The sequence below is a fragment of the Sorex fumeus genome, unplaced genomic scaffold (assembly GCF_029834395.1).
Source record: "Sorex fumeus unplaced genomic scaffold, SorFum_2.1 ptg000039l, whole genome shotgun sequence".
Taxonomy (NCBI): Eukaryota; Metazoa; Chordata; class Mammalia; order Eulipotyphla; family Soricidae; genus Sorex; species Sorex fumeus.
In genome coordinates this window covers 6,322,806-6,341,646 of record NW_026606096.1, presented here as the reverse complement: position 1 = coordinate 6,341,646, position 18,841 = coordinate 6,322,806, and the positions used below count along the sequence as shown (strand labels likewise).

Here is an 18,841-nt window from a genome sequence, read left to right as displayed (position 1 = left end):
GGAAAAAAAAGTCTTTTTTTTTTTTTTAAGTCAGGAAGAAAGGTCAGGCTGGGAGAGACACAGCAGCTTGCCAAAATGGCCAAACAACCCACCCCAGGGAGCTGAGGGCAACAACGGAGCCAGACCCAAGCCCTGTCCTCCGCCGGGTTCTCTGTGTGCAGGACAGGACATAGAAACTGCTGGGAAAGGCCATGGGCAGGCGCCCAGAACTGGGCCGGCATCACCGTAGCGCTTTCTTGGCCCTAAACCCGGGGGCTGCCAAGGCCAGCCACACCTTGACCATCCCATCCTCTAGGGGCCTGTCACACCTCCCGCCCAAACCAATCAATTAGCACTTGGCTTAGACCCTGGGCTGATTTTCTGTTATATGATCTCCAGTTCCATGAGCCCCTCCTGAAGGCAGAAGCTCCGGCCTGCTGCTATGGAGACATTCAGGATACTTGAGTCAAGAGAGGTCATTGGGTCGGAGAGATAGTCCCGTGGGGAGGGCACTTGCCTTGCACTGACCCGGGTTGGAATCCCAGCATCCCCTGATGGTCCCCTGAGCACCGCCAGGAGTGGTCTCCGAGCACAGAGCCAGGAGTAAACCCTGAGCATCGCGGGGTGGGGCCCAAACACAACGAAAGAAAGGTTATTTGGGAAGCGATCGTTTTTGAGCAACACTGAGGTCTGTTAGGACAAAACCTGGGAAGCGGGTCCAAGCAGAGGCCCCGGGCCTCCATGACGTCATGTCGTGACGCCACCGTCGCGGGCCACTGCGGCGCAGCCTGCAGGCAGGATGACGTCACCGCCGGCCCCGGCTTACCGGCGTGCGCTGCAGGACTCCGCCAGGGTGGCCGCCGGGTCGCTGAGTGACAGAGAGAAGAGACACCGACACACACCACCCCCCACCCCGGGCGGCGTCCCGACTGCGCCGGGGCGAGCCCTAGCGCCCGACGGCCAGGCTCCGCCCCGTGGGGCGGCTCAGCCAATCCGGGAAGGTCTTGGTGACTCGCCAGCCAATGGGCGTGCAGGGATCGCTGGGCGCTTCCGCGTTGGCGAACGCCGGCCCCGGTGTGCCGCGGGAGGGGGCGCGGGCGCAGCCCCCCCTGACCCTCGGGCCGGCCGGGCCTCTGCGGGCGAGCCCATGGCCGGGGAGGGCCTGGCGGGGGCGCTGACGGCCGTGCTGGGGGGTCAGGGGCCGCGCGTGCAGGGTTGTGACTCCGAGCCCCCCGGGGAGCCGCTGGCGCCGGTGCGGCTGCGGAGGAACGTCTGCTACGTGGTGCTGGCCGTGTTCCTCAACGAGCAGGTGAGCGTCCACCCTCGGGGCCCACCGCCAGCCCGCATGGACACCGAGGACCCACCGGCCAACGCTTCCTGCTGGGTGACGCTTCCCAGTTTTGCAAAGCACTTTGTGCGCGCAGATACACACAACGCGCACACACACACACGCACGCACACACGCACACATGCTTCTGAGTCTCAGGGGCCCCGGAAGAAGAAACTGAGGCCCACTGGCCCCGCTTTTTTTTTTTTTTTAAAGCGAGGGTTGTCTTCTGCCTCCTTCTTGCCCCACGCTGCTCGCTGCTCTCACAGATCTGTTCTGGGCACCCAGACACCCCACCCTGAGTCCCCTGGACAACCAGGTGACCTACTCCCAGAGCTGCCCTCCGCCCCCGTATCCCCACCTTGGGCTTTCCTCTTGGCATCTTATCCCAGAGCGGGATTGTAGGTGGAGGCTGCATGGGGTGAAGGTGGGGATGGATGCACACCAGCCTGATCTGGGGGTGAGGGGGACTGTGGGGTGGGTGAAGCCAGAGGGCAGCCAAGACACACTCGGCCCTGCCCCGAGCGGCTCCCAGGAGTCACACCCCCTTTCCGAAGTCAGGGGGAGGAAGACACCACTGTGGCCCCCAGCACATGAGAGCCAGTCCCTGAGAGCTCTAGCATGTGAGGGGTTCACGGCAGGGAGCTAGTGCCTGGGCCTTAGGGCAGGCGAAGGTTGTGTGGCTCTTTCCTGGGGGCGGGAGGGGATGCCCAGCCCCCGCCCAGCGCTGTTGGGGTGAGAACCCCTCTCTCCCCGCAGGACGAGGCGCTGCTGATCCAGGAGGCCAAGAGGGAGTGCCGGGGGTCGTGGTACCTGCCTGCGGGGAGGATGGAGCCCGGGGAGAGCATTGTGGCCGCCCTGCAGCGGGAGGTGAAGGAGGAGGCCGGGCTGCTCTGCGAGCCTCTGACCCTGCTGTCTGTGGAGGAGCGGGGCCCTGCCTGGGTCCGCTTTGTTTTCCTGGCTCGGTCCACAGGTATGGCCCCCTGGCAGCAGTGTGTGTGCCTGTGTGTGGGGGGGGGGGGGAGTCCACAGGCATGACCTCCTGGCAGTAGCATGTGTGTGTGTGTGTGCTCGGTCCACAGGTATGGCCCCCTGGCAGCAGCATGTGTGCGCGCGCGCACGTGTGTTTGTGCGTGTGTTGGTCCACAGGTCTGGCCCCTTGGCAGCAGTGTGTGTGTGTGTGTGTGTGTGTGTGTGTGTGTATGCTCAGTCCACAGGTATGGCCCCCCTGGGAGTGGCATGTGTGTGTGTGTGCATGTGTGTGTGTCGGTCCACAGGTATGGCCCCCCTGCAGCAGCGCGTGTGTGTGTACATGTGTGTGTCAGTCCACAGTTATGGCCCCGCTGGCAGTGTGTGTGTGCGCTTGTGCGCACACGTGTGTGTGTGTGCGTGCGTGTGTCAGGGAGGAGGCTATTGTTTCGTGTTCCCCAGTTTGCCAGCCCTGATTCTAGCTGGTACAAGCCTGGCCTCTCCAGATTCCGGCCTGAGTTCTGGCCTCTCCCAGCCTCTCCCCGCAAGAGCAGACAGCCAGGCCCCGCCTGTCTCAGAAAGACCCTTCCTCCTCTCAGCCTCCTTGGTTTTTTTGGTTTTTTTTTTTGTTTTTGCTTTTGGGTCACACCCGGCGATGCACAGGGATACTCCTGGCTCTGCACTCAGGAATTACTCCTGGTGGTGCTCAGGGAACTATATGGGATGCTGGGAATCGAACCCGGGTCAGCTGCGTGCAAAGCAAACACCCTCCCCGCTGTGCCATCGCTCCAGCCCCTTGGCCTCCTTGTTGACCCTCTGTAGGTGGAACTCTCAAGACTGCCCAAGAGGCCGATGAGGAGTCTCTGCAGGCTGCCTGGTATCCAAGAACCTCCCTGCCCGCTCCCCTGCGAGCGCACGACATCCTCCGCCTGCTCGAGCTGGCCGCCCAGTACAACCAGCAGGCCCGGCACCCTCCTCTTCTGCCCCAGGAGCTCCCCTGCACGCTGCTCTGCCAGCGGCTGGTGGCCACCTTTGCCACCGCGCAGGCGGTCTGGGTCCTGGTGGGCACGGCGGGAATGCCTCACTTGCCCGTCACAGCCTGTGGCTTCAGCCCCATGGAGCAGAGGGGCGGCATGAAGACGGCCATCCTCAGGCTGCTGCAGGAGTGCCTGGCCCTGCCCGACTTGGCCGTGGAGGCCAAGGGGCTGCTGGGACTCCAGCACCTAGGCAGCGACCAGACCGACGGCGTCTGCCTCGACGTGCTGGTGTCAGTGGCTTTTCGGGACCCGGGGCGCCAGACAGAGCCCCCGAAGGTTCGGGGAGAGAAGTTCTCCTGGTGGAAGGTGGAGGAGGAGGACCTGCAGAGGCAGCTGTCACAGAGGCTCCGCGACTCCTCGGTCGTCCCCATCACCAGATAGGAAGGTGGCGGTAGGCACAGAGCCTGCTGGCTCCACCCTGGCACCCAGACCCTGTGGCCCCAAGAACAGGTCCCCTTGTGGAAGGGACAGTGCACCCAAAGGGACAGTGCCTTCTGCCCAGCGAGGCATCCAGACTCCGGGTCCATTTGCACCAAAATGACTTGGAGGGACTCTTGCCTAAGGGAATGCGGGAACTTTCTGGACCTGAGAGATGGCATCTGCTCATCATTTTCTCTGCCTTTGGTCAAGGCCTGTCTCCTGGCCCCTGGGCATGGTGAACGTGGCAGGGGTGCTGGGGGAGGGGCCTGGTCCCCGGGGAAGCCCCCCTTGCCGAGTAAAGGGCTGTCGCTTGTCTTCCTGCCTAAGTGTCTCTGTGGGGAGAGCCAGTGGGGGGGAGGGTCCTGTTACCCAACAATGCCCACCCAGGCTTTGCCAGACGGTGTGAGCTGACCCCACGGAGAGCGGAGAGCCGGGTGACTGGCTTCCTGCCTTCCAGCCACTTGGGCACGGGGCCCTGCCAGGCTGGATGTTACCACATCCCCAGTGAAAACGGAACTCCCAGCTCTCCCGGGTCGGGGCTTCAAGTGTCTGTAGGAAGTCTGGGGGTGCAGGAGGGAGGTCCCAGGGGAACTGCCCTACGGCTGCCTCCCAGCCACTCCTAGACCTGGGCCCCCGCTCCAGCCCAGGCCAGACCCAAACCCTTCCCTCCTGCCTCCTCAGCCCAGGTTTGTCAGGAATTTTTTTTTTCTCCAAAAAAGAACTTGACTAAAGGATCAGGGAAAACCAGAGGAAGTGAATGCAGACCATGTCTTGTGCCATGTGAGGTGTTTAAGAGAGCAGCTGAGTGACTCATCACGGAGCCACTGATCAGCACCGTCTCTCCGGCTCCGAGCGAGCCCTGCCCCCGGCGTGCTGGGTGAGGCCCTGCAGAGCAGCCACATACAGCCAGGACACGGGGCCAGGGTGGGGCTCGGTGGGAGAAGCCGCACGCGTGAGGTCCCCGGTTCGCTCCGCGGCACCGCGTGGTCCCAAGCCCTGCTGGACGAGGCCCACGAGCCCTCAAGTCACACCGCTGCCAACACCCTTTGCAGAATGAGCTTTTCCCTTGCTTCGGGGCCCCTGGCTCAGCGGTGCTGCCATGCCCGGCGAGGCGAGCTCCTGGCAGGCACGGGGACATCAGGTTTGTTCTGCCAGAGCCTCCCCCGTACCCTCCCTCACACCAGCCGCGAGGGCGCGCTGGAAAAGGAGCTTGTGTTCCTTGGGGAGGAAGAAGGGCCCAATTTAGCAGCGGGGCCCTGAGCAGAAGGCCATGGAGGGCGGAGAAGCAGAGGGAGGCTGTGTCCACGCAACCACACCGTTTATTGCCGGGCTGTCTGCGGAGGGTGCACGGGCTCCGGTGTGCCGGTGAGGGCAGTGTCCCGCCCATGTCCTCAGTTTCTGAACCAGAGCGCCCAGATGCAGTTTGACCCAAGCTCTTCTCTCTGGATCCCTAACACACACCCCCCCCCAACACACACACACACAGATACACACACACACGGGCACACGGTGGCATGCACATACATGTGCAGGGGCCCTGGGCATGGCCTGGAGGAGGGAGGGAGAGCGAGAGGTCACCGAGTTTCCTCTGCTTTCATGTCACCTCTTGGCAACCTGTGGCCGGCTTCTCGGAGCGGCCTGGGCAGGAAAAGGAAGTGAAAGGGGCTCTGGCCTGCTCCTCCTTGCCCAGGAGCCATGCCAGCAACTGCGGCCCTGCTCTGAGGTAATGCCTGGCGCCGCCTGTGTGCTGCCGCAGGTTGAGACAGATTCGCCGGGGCGGGGTGGCGGCCCCAGCCATGGAGGGCATGCGGAGAACACCGGGCCTGGGGTGCCGGGCCCCTGCCCCGCGCTGCCAGGGCCCTGGGGGGCCTATGGTCGGGTGGGCATCCTGCTCTCCCGGAGCTGTACATGGGGCCCGCCACGCCGGGTGGGCCGGGCCGGATGCGTAGGGCGAAGCCCGGCCTACCGCCAGGCCTCTGAACCCCTCTGCCCAGGTGCGACCGACCTGCCGAGACGGGTTCAGAAGGCGCCAGAGACAAACCAGCTGGAGCGGGGCCTGGCACCCGGCCCCCCGGCTCCCCCGGCCCCCTCCCGCCCTGGCTCGTTGCATCAAGGTTCTCATTAGCAGCTGCCCCCGCCTGGGCGCGGAGCATGCTTTGGGCATTTGCCATCAGGCAGTTGGAAATTTTGCAACCGTCTCTGAGAGGGCCGGACAGGAAGAGGGGCCGTCGGGCTCACAGCCCCCTCCCCACGGGCTCGGCCGGGAAGGCTGGACGGACACACCAGCCTCGTGGACCTCAGCAGTGCCCACAGTCGCGGGCACGACAGCCCTCGGGGTCTCCGTCCTGCGGGCCTGTGGGTCACAAGCACCCTGGGTGGCAGTAGCTAGTGCTTCGCGGCCCTGGCACTGACTCACAAGTGGCCAGCAGGGAAGGGCACCAGCTCCCCCGCCAAGGCCCCCGAGGACATGGGGCTCCCCCGAGGAGGCTTGTCTCCGTGACACCTCGGTATCTGGCACCCGAGAGACCCACTTCCTCACACCCCATCTGGGGCAGTCGTCCAGCCGGGGCGAGGGAGCCCAGGCCTCGGGGAGGAGGCACCGTTCCCCCCGGGAGGCAGGGGGTGAAGCCAAGCCCTGTCCTGCGGGGGGTCGTGGCGTGCCAGGTGCGAGGAGGCGCAGACGGGGGCCCTCGCCTTCCCCATGTGCTGCTGGCTCAGACGTGGCCTTCGGGCTGTGCGGAGAGGCCCGGGTGAGGGCCGTGCGGGGGAAACTTGACGAAAGCGATGGCCGCCAGCTCCTTGCAGAACTCCTCCAGCACCACCACCCCCTGGAGCAGGGTCTGGTGGTCCAAGCTGTGGGAGAGAGCGGGGGGTTGGGGCCGTGCGCCCGGCGTGAGCACCTGGGCAGACCTGCCTTTGCCGCCCGCCCGCCCGGAAGCACCCCCTTCCCTCGGCGACTCACTGCTCCCCGGGGACCTGGCCCATCAGCTGCTTCCGCACCAGCAGCAGTTTCCCCGGGAACTGGGGTATCCTCTGGATTCTCTGCATCAGGTCCCCGATCACCTGGAGCAGGAACCAGAGTCGCTAGAGGTGACCAACACCCTCCTTCCCCAGCCACCCACACGGGGACCCGCGAGGAGCAAGGCCTTCCCTCATCCCCGGGTACCAGCCAGGATGCCCATCTCTGCCACCCTTGGCCACCCCCGCCCGTCCAGCTCCCTCTGCCCCCTGCCCCTGGCACAATTCCCTGGGGCCCGCCCGCCCGCCGCCCCAGGCAGCCTCACCCTGACCAGCACAGAGAAGAGGCTCCTGCAGCCGGGGGCCAGGCTGATGTAGGGGTCCAGGAGGTACTCGTGGACATGGGGGTGGGGGAAGAGGGCAAGCCGGGACAGGACGGAGGTCACCTGCAGGTTCAGGCTGTATGGCTGTAGGGAACACGGCGGACAAGGCGGGCTTGGCAGGGGGGCGGTGAGCATTTCTGCACTCCCCCAGCGAGGCGCCTGGCCAGTCTGAACGTGTGCGGGGGCGGGAGGCTCACGTGACGTGTGTGTCATGGACTCCCTGGGGCTGAGGGCCAGAACATGTTGGGGCGTGTGGAGCAGAGAGAGGCGAGACGGGGCTTCCCGCGGGGAGGAGTGGGGGGGGGGTCAGGGCTGCTGCGGAGCCAAGCAGTCAAGAGGACCACCTCTCTTCTCCCCACCCCCTACTCCCGCTCTGACCCCCACCCCCGTGGTCGGACTCCCCCTCCGAAAGAGGCCACCCGCGGTCACCCTGAGGGCCGATCCCCGACATGGGGGCTCGGCTGTGGGGTACCTGCTCCAGAATCCGGGACATGCGGTCAAACAGCATTTGCAGAAAGGCCCCCTCAAAGAAGGGCCGTTCGGGCTCGTGGGGGTCCAGGGGGGCGGGACTCGGGGGCCATCCCCAGGGGGTGACGCGGGAGCTGCACTCCTGGAACTGAGAAAGGAGGGTGGCTGGGGTGGCAACACCGCGCCCCCCTCTCCCCCAGGAAGATGGGCATGGAGCATCTCAGGCAGGCATGCCGGAGGGGAGCACGGTTGGTTCTGAGAGACTGGGGGGTGTAGGGGCGTGGGGCGGGGGCGTCCACATTCACCAGTCCGTAAGCGTCGTGGACGTATGTGTCGTATCCTGTCTCCTCCAGGAACGCGGAGGTCTTAGCTTCCTCGGGGACCAGGCAGAGGAAGCTGCGGGAGAGGACCCAGGTGACGGGGCGGGAGGGGGGCCCGCCTGGGCCGCCCCACGTCCTGCCGCCTCTCCTTCCTGCCCCATTGGCCTACCTGTTGACGATCTCAGTGACCGCGGTTCTGCCGTCGGAGTTAGTGGCCGGGGCGGGGGGAGGCTTAGCGGAGGGCTGGAAGCCGGTGTCGAGGAAGCCGTCGGAGAAGTAGGGGTCCTCCTCCAGATCCCTGCGGCCAGGGAAGCACATCGGCACCCCTGAACCTGGCCCTGGGGCTGTGGGGAGGGCCAGCGGGACACGGGGCATCGCAGGCCGGCACTTACAGGGTGTCCTCGTAGTTCTCGGGCTCGGGGCAGCCCCGCGCCACGTAAGGGCGGCCCTCAAGGTGACACAGGACCAGGCTGTGGAGGATCCGCGGGTCTGGCTTCTGCAGCAGCTCCTCAAACAGCCGCAGCGTGGTGATGCTGATCTGGGGCGGCAAGCGGTCAGCAGGGTGCCCCCTCGCACCCTCTCCTAGGGGCGGTGGGGGCTAGAAACTGCTCACCCAGATCAAAGTCTGGGAGTGGGGAGCATCTTCCACGGGCACTGAGCAGGGGCGGGAAGATGGGCGCTGTACTTGGAACTAGACTTTGGCAGTGAGTGAGCGAGGCCAGGTACAGCCCCCAGCTTCTCTGGGTTCTGTGTCCATGTCCCAAGGTGCAGTAGTATGGGTGGCTCTCGGGGCAAAGAGACCCCGCAGGCCTCCTGGAATCCCAGGAACATGGGGCCCCGGACTGGCCTGCGGGGGAGTATATTCCCATTCTGCATGCTGGGAGTCAGATCAGACCTAACCCTAAATCAACAGATTCTCCCAGCACTTCCCTATGAAAAGGCTTAACTTATAAATTAGGCCTGAGGGTGGGGGGTGGGGTCAAAACTAGAACTACAACAATGCACGGACAGGAGAGTCCAGACGGGTCTCGCTCTCAAAACGCCTCCAATGGTCATGTCAGGGAACTGAAACTGTGGAAAAGGAGGGACCCGTGTGTGTGTGTGTGTGTGTGTGTGTGTGTGTGTGTAGGGGATAGGGGGCATTGGGGGTCTGCAGCATAGAAAGTGCCATTGAAGCATGTGACTAAGGGGCTGGAGCAATAGCACAGCGGGTAGGGTGTTCGCCTTACACTCGGCTGACCTGGGTTCGATTCCCAGCATCCCACATGGTCCCCTGAGCACCGCCAGGAGTAATTCCTGAGTGCAAAGCCAAGAGTAACCCCTGTGCATCGCCGGGTGTGACCCAAAAAGGAAAAAAAAAAAAAAAAAGCATGTGACTACGAAAGCCACCATGTCACTGTGTGTGTGTGTGTGTGTGTGTGTAGGAGAAGAGGGCCCCGCCCCTCACCTCGTCGGAAAGGTGGTCACAGTGCCTGATGAGGTGAGTACACAGTGTTGGGGGGCTGTCCTCAGCGGCAGCCGCAGCAGGAGGCTGGTCGGGACCCAAGAGGAAAGCGACCACCTCCCGCAGCAGCGCAGGGGCGCGGAGCTGCCGCAGCATGGCCGTGAGCAGCGCGGTGGTGGTCAGCAGGGCCTGCTCGGACCTGCAGGGAGAGGAGAGGAGAGGAGAGGAGAGGAGAGGGCCCCCTTCCCTAGTCACCTTCTGCTCACTCCCCCTCATCCCTGTGGTCCTGGCATCTCCTCGAGGCTCTGAGCCATGAGGGTGCCTGCTTGTGGCGTAGGGGAGGGGGGTGGGGGCATGGTGGTGGCCAAGAAGTCCCTGGCCACAGTGGCGGGGGAGGAGGGACAGGGTGGGCTGTGAGGGCGGGCAGGGGCAGGCGGGGCTGGGTGGGGCACGCCCCAGGCACTGGCCCTCACTTACACGTGTAGCAGCTGCGGCTGCAGGATTTCCACCAGCAACTTCTCAGCCACCGCCTTGGCCAGAGCGTCTGCCACCACCTGGGTCCCCAAGAGCATGTCTAAAACGCAGGGTCCTCGTCGACCGTTACCCGCCGAGAAAGTGCGGTCCCCACACGGGGCCCAGCAACAGCATGAGAGGACCCTGGGCACCCAATTCTCAAGGCGGGGTGAGGGGGTGGTATTGTGTAGCACCCAGTCCTGCTCACCGGGTGGGCCTCCAGGATGAGGTGGTCGCAGTAATCAAACCAGCCCAGGAAGGCCGCCAAGGCCTCCCTGCCAGGGAACGAGGAGGCCTCATCAGATGGGGCAGTGGGCAGCCTGAGGGGGGGGACAGGGAGGAACTGGAGTGTCTGGGCGTGGCAGAGGCGGGGCTCTGGCTCCCCCTACCCGCTGCCCCGACCCCTGTCCTCTGGGGGCCAGAATCCACCCCCCCACCCCGCCCCGCCGGCGTGGTACGCAGGGCAGGCCGGACTCCCAGGGCCGGACGCCGGGCCCCTACCTCCAGCTGACGCCCTCTAAAGCGGCGATGTCGGCGGGGTCCAGGAAGGCGGGCAGGGACTGGTAGAGCCGGGCCAGGTGGGCGACGAGGGCGGGGCAGCAGGCCCGGCTGTGTACCAGGTGGGCGGCGGCCGCTGGGGAGGCCAGGCTCAGCAGAAGCAGCAGGTTCTCCCGGGCCTTCAGGGCCACGCGGCCTTTCTGGGGGCGAGGGGAACCCCTTCAGGGACATGTCCCTCCACCCCGGCCTCCTTCTGGCCTCCTGCTCTGCCCTCCCAGGCCCGCCCCCGCCGTCCATCTGTGCGCCCGCACCTTGCTCCTACACAGGCCCAGCAGGGAGGTGACGAGGCTGCTGTCCCCGGCCCCTCCGTCCGGCTCCTCCGTCTCTGCGGGCGGCTGAGGGGACCCGGCCTGGGCCCCGCGGGGAGCCCTCTCGGGAGCTGGACTGGGCACGGGCTGGTCCCTGGCGCTGGCCGCCTCGCTGGGCAGGGTGGGGGTCTCTCTGGACGCTTTCTTCCCGCTGACCATCTTTTTACCCTGTGGAGGAGGTTGGCTGAGGCTGAGGGTGGGGGGGGCGGGGAGGCCGTTCCCCATCCCGCCTCTTGGCATGCAGGCGCCTGGCCATGTCCCTTGCCAGTGGCTGGGCGGCCGTGGGGTCCCGGCTGGCGCCCGCTGCCCGGTGGGGGGGGGGGGCCCTCACCTCCAGGATGTACGTGAGCAGATCCGGCTCCTGCTGGATTTTGGAGCAGAGGACAGTGGTGAACTGCACCTCCTCCTTCTCTGTGAGGGACCCCGGCGCTGTCCCGCCAAGCCGGAGAAGTTTCTGGAAGGGACCATGGTGAAGGGAAGCCAAGGGGAAAAGGGTGGCAGGGAAGGGGCACTCACCCCCCAGGCGGTCCCTCACCTGCACGGGCCTGTGGACGTGGAGGTAGTGCAGGAGCGGGTGCTGTACCTGAGCCAGCACCTTGCTGAAGAACTGGAGCACCTGCTGCCGCATGCCCGGAGGGTACTGGGGACAGGGGCACGGGGGCACAGGCTGTGAGGCAGAAGCAGACCCCTGCCCGAAGAAGGCTCCTCCCCAAGCTACCGGCAGGCTGGTAGGCATCCACCATCCTCCAGCACAGTGCTGAGGGAGCCTTCCCACCAGCCCCTCCTGCCTCATCTTTCCTGGGCATGCGCGACCTGGACTCTCTGTAACGTCCAACCACCCCCTCTCCGACTCTTTTCTTTTCTTTTTCCTTTTTTTTTCCTTTTTGGGTCCCACCCGGCGATGCTCAGGGGTTACTCCTGGCTCTGCACTCAGGAATCACTCCTGGCGGTGCTCAGGGGACCATATGGGATGCAGGGAATCGAACCCGGGTCGGCCGCGTGCAAGGCAAACGCCCTACCCTCTGTGCTATTGCTCCACCCCCCCTCCCTCCCTCTCTTCACCGCTACAGAGACACAGCCTGGCACCAGGCTAACCCCAGGCACCTCTGCTGAGGGGTAACGGGGGACCCCCTAAGCCAAGAAGGGAGGGCCGGGGGTGGGGGAGGTGGCAGGTGCTCTGAGTGGGACTGGGAGGTGCTCTCGGCCCCACCAGTGGCAGGACTGAGTGCGGACCCCAGGGGCCCTGGCTGGCACGGAAGGTTCTGGAAGTGCTCCGGGGCAGCCCACCTCGGCCTTGCCCAGCGTGCACAGGGTCTCCAGGATCTTGTGCTGCAGCAGGTACTCCAGACATGGCCCGGCCTCGCTGGCTGCCGCCTGCTGCTGCTCCTCATACACCAGGATGTCCAGCATCTGCTTCAGCCGCCAGGGAATGTCTGTCTTCTTGACCGGGGTGTTTTCATCTGGTTGGGGGGGGGGGCGGGGAGGGGAACAACGGGAAGAAGGGTGACAAAGGTCACTGGCTGCAGTCAGATCTGAGGGTCCCAAGGGTGGGCAGTGTGAAAGGAGATCAGGGGACAGTTTGCTTCCACCAGAGGTCAGAGAGCATGGACACTGACAGCTGATGCCTCTAAGCTGCAGAGAGACCAGACCCGTGGACGCGGCTCAGGAGACGCCCCTTACAGCCTGCGGGGGGAAGCTCGCTCGTCTTCCTGTCTCCAAACCTGGGCGATGTGCTCGGCCGCTGGCCAGCACTGTCCTTCCCCAGGACCCAACTGAAGGTCTCTGGCAGGTGCTGGCAGAAAATCTCCAGCACTCGTGAAGTCCCTTTTCTTTCACAGAGGGCAATGCTGTTTCTCACAGAGCAGAAACAGGTGCATGGAGGGGCAGGGAGCCCCCGTGGTGCTCTGAAGGAAGCCGGTCATGGAGGCCCAGGGGAGAGGAATCTGTGGGAACTCTGATGAGTCTTGAAGTATCCCCGAGCTTCTCTGGAGGGCACTGGCTCTCCACAAGGTGCCTGCCGCCCCTCCTCCCACACTTCTGGTCTGGGGAGTGTTCTGGAAATGGCTGGTTTGGGTGCAGACAGACCCGACTGCTCTCTGGGCCTCCTCTGATTCCCCTGGTGACTGGCTCTGTCAGGAGGCTGCCCATCTGAAGGCCACACACACACGTCCTGTGACAAGCCCCCCACTCCCCCGCCCCGGGAAATGACAGCCAGCCTGGTGCCTCTCGAGTTCGTGGCACTAAACAGCATACTGGAAAGTGGCTAAGGGCGTAAATCTTAGTTCTCATCACCAGAAGACAAAGCCATAACTGCGGCGATGAATGCTAATGAGACTTCTTGTGGTCACGGTGCAGCAGACAGACTAATGTGGGTGCACCTGAGACAGACTAATGGGTGTCAGTCAGAAAGGGTGGAGATGGGAGGGAGAGAGGCAAGGGGAGCAAGAGGGAAGGAAGGAGAGGAAGAGGAAAGGGGGGAGAGAGGGAGAAAGAGGGAAGAAAGAAGAGACAACGGAGAGGGAAACGGAGGGAAGGAGGGAGAGAGAGTGGGAGAGAGCAAGAGAGACAGAGAGAGAGAGACAGAGAGCGCGTAAGTCTAAAACAATCATTCCCAATTGGGGGACATTTGACATAATCTGGGGAAACTACTGCGGTGTCACAGTAGGGGAAGCATTACGGTCATATAGTGGGGAGAGTCCGGGTTTGCCACTGGGCACCACAATGCCCAGCATGGTCCCCCACCACTGAGAATGGCATAGTGCCTATGGCAACAGTGCCAAGATCCAGAGATCTGGCTGGCAGACAGGGGCCCTTGAATCTTGCTCTTTAACTTCCTGGGCTCGCTGAGGCTGCAAAGAAACGTTCAGGAACAGGGCAGCCCGTCTGACCAGGGAGGTGGGCACAAGGGGCGCAGGGTTCCCTGATAGTCGACAAGTGAGTGTCTACCCCTCAGTCATACCCGGGCAGCCTGGACGCCGGCGGCTGCCATGGACTCAGCTTGGACAGAAGGACTCATTCTGTCACTCACATACATCATCCTTCCTTCCCTCCTCCCTGAGGGCCACCGGCAAGTGTCCTCCACGCCGGCTCAGGGAAATCAGACATTAGTTCATTGCTTTTCTTTTTTTTTTTCTTTTTTTGGGTCACACCTGGCGATACACAGGGGTTACTCCTGGCTCTGCACTCAGGAGTTACTCCTGGCGGTGCTCAGGGTACCTTATGAGATGCTGGGTCGGCTGCGTGCAAGGCAAATGCCCTACCCCCTTTGCTATCGCTCCAGCCCCAGTTCATTGCTTCTATTTTAATCAGCGAACCCCGAGCACAGCGCTTGAGGATGGAAAGTTCGGAGGCCAGGGCCAGGGCAAGCTGCTGGGCACAGGCCTCAACCTCTGTCTTGCAGAGTCAGCCCCGTGCAAAGGCCAGGGTGGGGGGGTCCCCTTTCACAGGACCCGGCCACGCCCCTCCTCCCCACCCCCTCCGGGAGCCCACCTGTGCTTTCGATGTAGTAGTGCGTGATGCCTTTCCAGTGCTCCACGAAGGCCTCGAGCAGGTCGACGCTGGGCTCCCGCTGCAGAGAGAGCAGGGACATAGGCTAGAGGCGGCCGCGAAGGTGATGAGGTAATGTGGGTGCCCCCAAGATAGACCAATGGGTGTCAGGGCACAGGCACTGCCATCTACTGAGCGTCTCATCCCAGATCAGGGTTCTCGCAGGGAGAGTTTCTCCCGGACACATGCGCGCGGTCCCTGATGGAGCCGACACCACATGTGGTGCTGACACCCTCACCAGGCAACCCTCCCTCCTGTTGGGCCCTGACATGATCCCACAATCCCTGTCCTGCCAGAGCAGAGGGTACTGCAAGGGAAACAACGCAAGCACCTCAATGCAACACAGGTGTGCTGCTATCGCAGCGGCCTAGAGAAAAAGAGCAGAGTGGATAGGAAGCACCATGAAAACAGAGCCTTCCAGATCGGAGAAGGAGGAAAGCGGGCGCAAGGCCAGGACAGACGCCACTCCACTAGGTGGGGAACGTTAGTGTATTAGGGCCTTACTTCATTTTGGGGGGGCCCTAAGCGGTGTTCAGGGGTCTGGCAATTCTTCGTCGAACAGGCCAATCCTGGTTCATGTACCCGGTCCTCCAGGGCTGTGCCTGGTGGCAGGGATCAAAGAGCGGCTGGCCCCATGCAAGGCATATGCCTGAACTCCGATTCTACCTCTCTGGCCTCTGCGTGCTTTACTTAGGAGTATTACATTTCCAAGTCTGCAGTCTGTGCACGCAGGTCCTCCTTAGCTGTCTCTGCTCCTGTTCCTGCCTCCTCCAGCTCCTTCCAGAATTCCGATCCCCCTAATAACAAACCTTAAACCTTCTCTTGGCCTAGAAGTGCCATCTCCACACCTCAGCTGAAGCAAACCTTGAGCCAACAGCCACCACTGTCCCCGAAAAACCTCTCCAAAAATGGGCAATTTTTTTCCCTCTTTCCTGCAGAATAGAAGTCTGCAGGAAGAAAATAATCGCCCTGGTCCCAAAGTGCTTATCCCTCGCTTTCTACCCTATTCAGGTCACTCAGAGGTCGTGTATCTCTCTGGCCCTTAGGGATCTAGCAGTCCCCAGCTCCATAAAACCCTCTTCTTGGATCTCTCTCTCTCTCCCCCCCTTCCCCTCATGCTCTACAGCACCAGTAAACTGCGTTTTTAAATTACTCGTTTGGTTCAGATCTTTTCAGTGCCAGCGTCTGTAAGATACTGGCTAGATGCTATGAACAAGACAAGGCTGTTTCACATCCGATCCTCAAGAAACCTACTACAGGGCCAGGGAGACAGCTCACAGGGATAAAGTGTACAAGATCCAGGGTCTGATCCCTGGCACCGCATGCCCTCCCCCAGCACTGCCAAAACAGTCCTGGGAGCCCACGAGCACCACCGGGTGTAACTCTGGTGCTCCCAGAGTTCTGAGCAGAGCACAAAACCATCAGATCAGCAACGCTAGGCCAAGTAACACTGGATCCCAGCACCTCTGTGGAGTTCAGAGAAAGGAAAGTGGGGCTGGAGCGATAATAGAGCGGGAAGGGCTTTTGCCTTGCACACAGCCGACCCGGGTTCGGTCCCCAGCATCCCTTATGGTTCCCCCGAGCACCACCAGGAGTGATTCTTGAGTGAAGAGCCAGGACTAACCCCTGAGCATTGCCGAGTGTGACCCAAAAAGCCAACTAAAAAAATTAAAAAAAAAAACAAGAGGAAGGGAGGGAGGAAGGAATAAGGAATAAATGAAGGAAGGGAGGGAGGAAGAAGGAGAGAATAAAGAGGGAGGGAGGGAGGAAGGAGGAAAGAATGATGGAAGGAAGAAAGGGAGGGAGAGGGAGAGAGGAATAAGGACGAAAGAATGAAGGAAGGAAGGGAGGGAGGGAGGGAGGGACTAAAGCAAATGAAACTGCCAAGATACTCTGGGCTGGGTATCTCCAGGAGGGCTCCTCAGCCTCCCTGAGTACTGTCTGGGAGTCCCCCATGCCAAAACAAAAATGATTCTTTCCTAATGATCCATTTTGGTTAACACTGTGTACCCCCGCTGTTCCTATTCTTACTGGGGTTGTTGTTTTGGGTTTACACCAAATTCAAGGCTTTAGGAGATTATGAATTCCGAGGCTCGCCAAGGGCCTGCCACAGAAGGTCTGTGGGCTGGTGGGGAGCCAGAGGAAAGGTGCTGAGACGCTTTGTAAATGAGCCTGGGACCTCTGGGGCAGGCCAGCAGCCGGCCCCCGGAGAGCTCGTGGTCCATTTCAAGAGGCTGCTGCTAGGGGCCAGAGCAGTAGGACAGCAGCGAGGGCGTCTGCCTTGCACTCAGCCAAGCAGGGTCCGATCCCCAGCACCCCAGATGGATTCCTTAAGCCCCACCGGGACTATTTCCTGAGTGCAGAGCCAGGAGTAACCAACACCTGAACACTGCCAGGTGTGTGGCTCGAAAACAAAAACAAAACCAGCCTCCCCCCAAAGACCAACCCAACACAAATAAAACCCCCAACAAACCAAAACAAACCAACCAACCAAGCCCGGGAGGCTGAGCACTGATAGCAGCACATGGAATGCAATGAGGGCTGGGGCTGGGGCTGCCCCGCCTCAGGGCACCTGGCCAGGAGAGCTGGGGAGTAGGGGGTGGGAGGGGCTTAAGGCCTGGGGATCAGTGTCCCTGCATCCTGCCCCGGACGCATCTTACTCACACTCACACACACACACACACACACACACACACACACACACGGACAGTCTAGCCCCAAGAGCGCCTCTAGATAGAGCCTGGACAGGCCTGAGAACAGAATTCTCCACCTGGCTGAGGAGCTCCACACAGGAGGGAATGGTGGGCCTGGTTTACTCTCGAAGGTGACAGCCACATGGGCAGGGACAGGGAGCAGGGCAGGAGGGATCTCAGGACGGAGCCCCTGAGAGGGTGTGGGTGGCCAGGCCGGGACCCAGAGGGGCAGGCTGGGACAGGGACAGGAGCCAAGAGGCGGAAGGAAAAGAGCGTCGAGTGTGGGAGGGATTGGGGCGACCCGCACTCGGGCTGACTTGTTTCTCCTGGGAAAACTGGATACATTTCACTGGCCGAGGAGGAAGGTTTCTAACAGGAGACCCAAAGAATGGTTACAGTTGCCCTTCTCGGGGAGTCACCGCAAAGTTCTCTTCCTGAACCGAGGGAGCCTTCCTGGGCGCAGCTGACCTGCCCTCAAAAGGACACCAACGGTCGAAGCCCACACCTGGGCCATGGGTCCCCCTGCCCAGCCGGCTGCCCGGGCCACCAAGCGGGCCTCTGCCGCCGGGGTCGGGCTGCAGAAGGGCGCGCCCACCCGCACGGCCGCGCCTGGGGGGCTGCGGCAGGGCAGGGGACCAGGCCGGAACTGCCTAAGCGGTGACCGGGACGCCGGGAGGGTGGAGCAGGGCCCCGGGGACTGCCCGGAGCGAACGGGGGCGACGAGAGCGAGACCGCGCGGGGCGGGGAGTTGGGCACGCGGGGCGCGCGGGCCGGGCCGAGCCGGGCCGGGCCGGGCCGGGGTTCGGTGCCGCGGCCGCCGCCGCCGCCGGGAGGCCCGCGCGCGGGGAGGGGGTCCCGGCCGGCCCGCGCCCGCCGCCCGCCGCCGGCTCCTCCCCCGGCCCGCGCCGCCCTTCCGGCCCGGCCCGGCCCGGCCACCCCGCGGCCCGCCCCGCGCCCCGGCCTCACCGCCCCCACGGCCTCCTGCAGCAGCGCCCCGAGCCGGCTCAGCATGGCGGCGGCCCGGCCCGGTCCGGGCGGCGGAGCGGCCAGCGCGGCGCGGAGGAGGCGGCCCGGCGCGGCGGGAGGCGGGGCCGCGGCAGGCCCGCCCCGGCCCGGCTGGGCCCGACGGGCTGGGGGCTCGGCTCGCCCGGACCCGGAACGGCTGCACCCCGGTCCCGGCTGGGGGCTCGGCCCGACTCCACTCGGCTGCACCCTGATCCGGATAGGGGCTCGGCCCGCCCCGCCCCGGTCCGGTTGGGGGCTCGACTCGACCCCACCCGACTGTACCCTGGCCCTACTGGGGGCTCTGGCCGCCCCGGTCCAGCTGCACCCCGGCCCGGCTGGGGGCTCGGCCTACCCGGACCCGGCTGCACCCTGACCCGGCTGGGGGCTCGGCCCGCCTTGACCTATCTGAGGGTTCGGCCCAACCCCACTAGGCTGTACCCTGATCCGGATAGAGGGGCTCGGCCCGCCCCAGTCCAGCTGCACCCCGGCCCGGCTGGGGGCTAGGCCCACCCGGACCCGGCTGCACCCCGACCAGGTCTGGGGGCTCGGCCGACCTCACCCCGGACCGGATGCACCCCGACCTGGCTGGGGGCTCCACCCACCCCGTCTGGTTGCATCCTGCCCAGTTGGGGCTCAGCCCTCCCCGACCTATCTGGGGATTCAGCCCAACCCCACTAGGCTGCACCCTGATCTCAATAGGGGCTCGGCCTCCCCAGGTCCAGCTGCACCTCTGCCGGTTGGGGGCTTGGCTCGAACCCACCCCGCTGCACCCCGACCCGGTCTGGCGGCTCGCAGGCCCTGGTCCTGCTGGGCTCACAGGGTTGGGGGCTCTGCCAACTCCACCCACTTGGGCTCCCCTCCCCACTGACCAGCTGGGGGCTGGGTTCTGGCTGCACCCTGACCCGGCTGGGGC

The 18,841-nt window shown here is 63.8% G+C and overlaps 2 protein-coding genes across 2 annotated transcripts; one reads left to right on the top strand and one right to left on the bottom strand.

Moving 5' to 3' along the window:
• Positions 1-1,033: 1,033 nt before the first annotated feature.
• Positions 1,034-3,720, top strand: NUDT18 (nudix hydrolase 18). The gene is made up of 3 exons (XM_056118988.1): positions 1,034-1,288; positions 2,066-2,279; positions 3,098-3,720. The coding sequence occupies exons 1-3, from the start codon at positions 1,127-1,129 to the stop codon at positions 3,691-3,693; spliced, it is 972 nt and encodes a 323-aa protein (XP_055974963.1). The 5' UTR covers positions 1,034-1,126; the 3' UTR covers positions 3,694-3,720.
• Positions 3,721-6,407: 2,687 nt separating this feature from the next.
• Positions 6,408-17,990, bottom strand: FHIP2B (FHF complex subunit HOOK interacting protein 2B). The gene is made up of 17 exons (XM_056118981.1): positions 17,890-17,990; positions 14,174-14,252; positions 11,972-12,144; positions 11,220-11,324; positions 11,016-11,138; positions 10,628-10,852; positions 10,320-10,516; positions 10,027-10,138; positions 9,783-9,859; positions 9,309-9,504; positions 8,254-8,399; positions 8,031-8,159; positions 7,847-7,937; positions 7,546-7,689; positions 7,017-7,157; positions 6,695-6,795; positions 6,408-6,585 (listed from the first exon to the last, which is right to left on the bottom strand). Exons 1-17 carry the CDS (start codon positions 17,932-17,934, stop codon positions 6,447-6,449), a joined length of 2,223 nt encoding a protein of 740 aa, XP_055974956.1. The 5' UTR covers positions 17,935-17,990; the 3' UTR covers positions 6,408-6,446.
• Between the last annotated feature and the right edge of the window lie 851 nt (positions 17,991-18,841).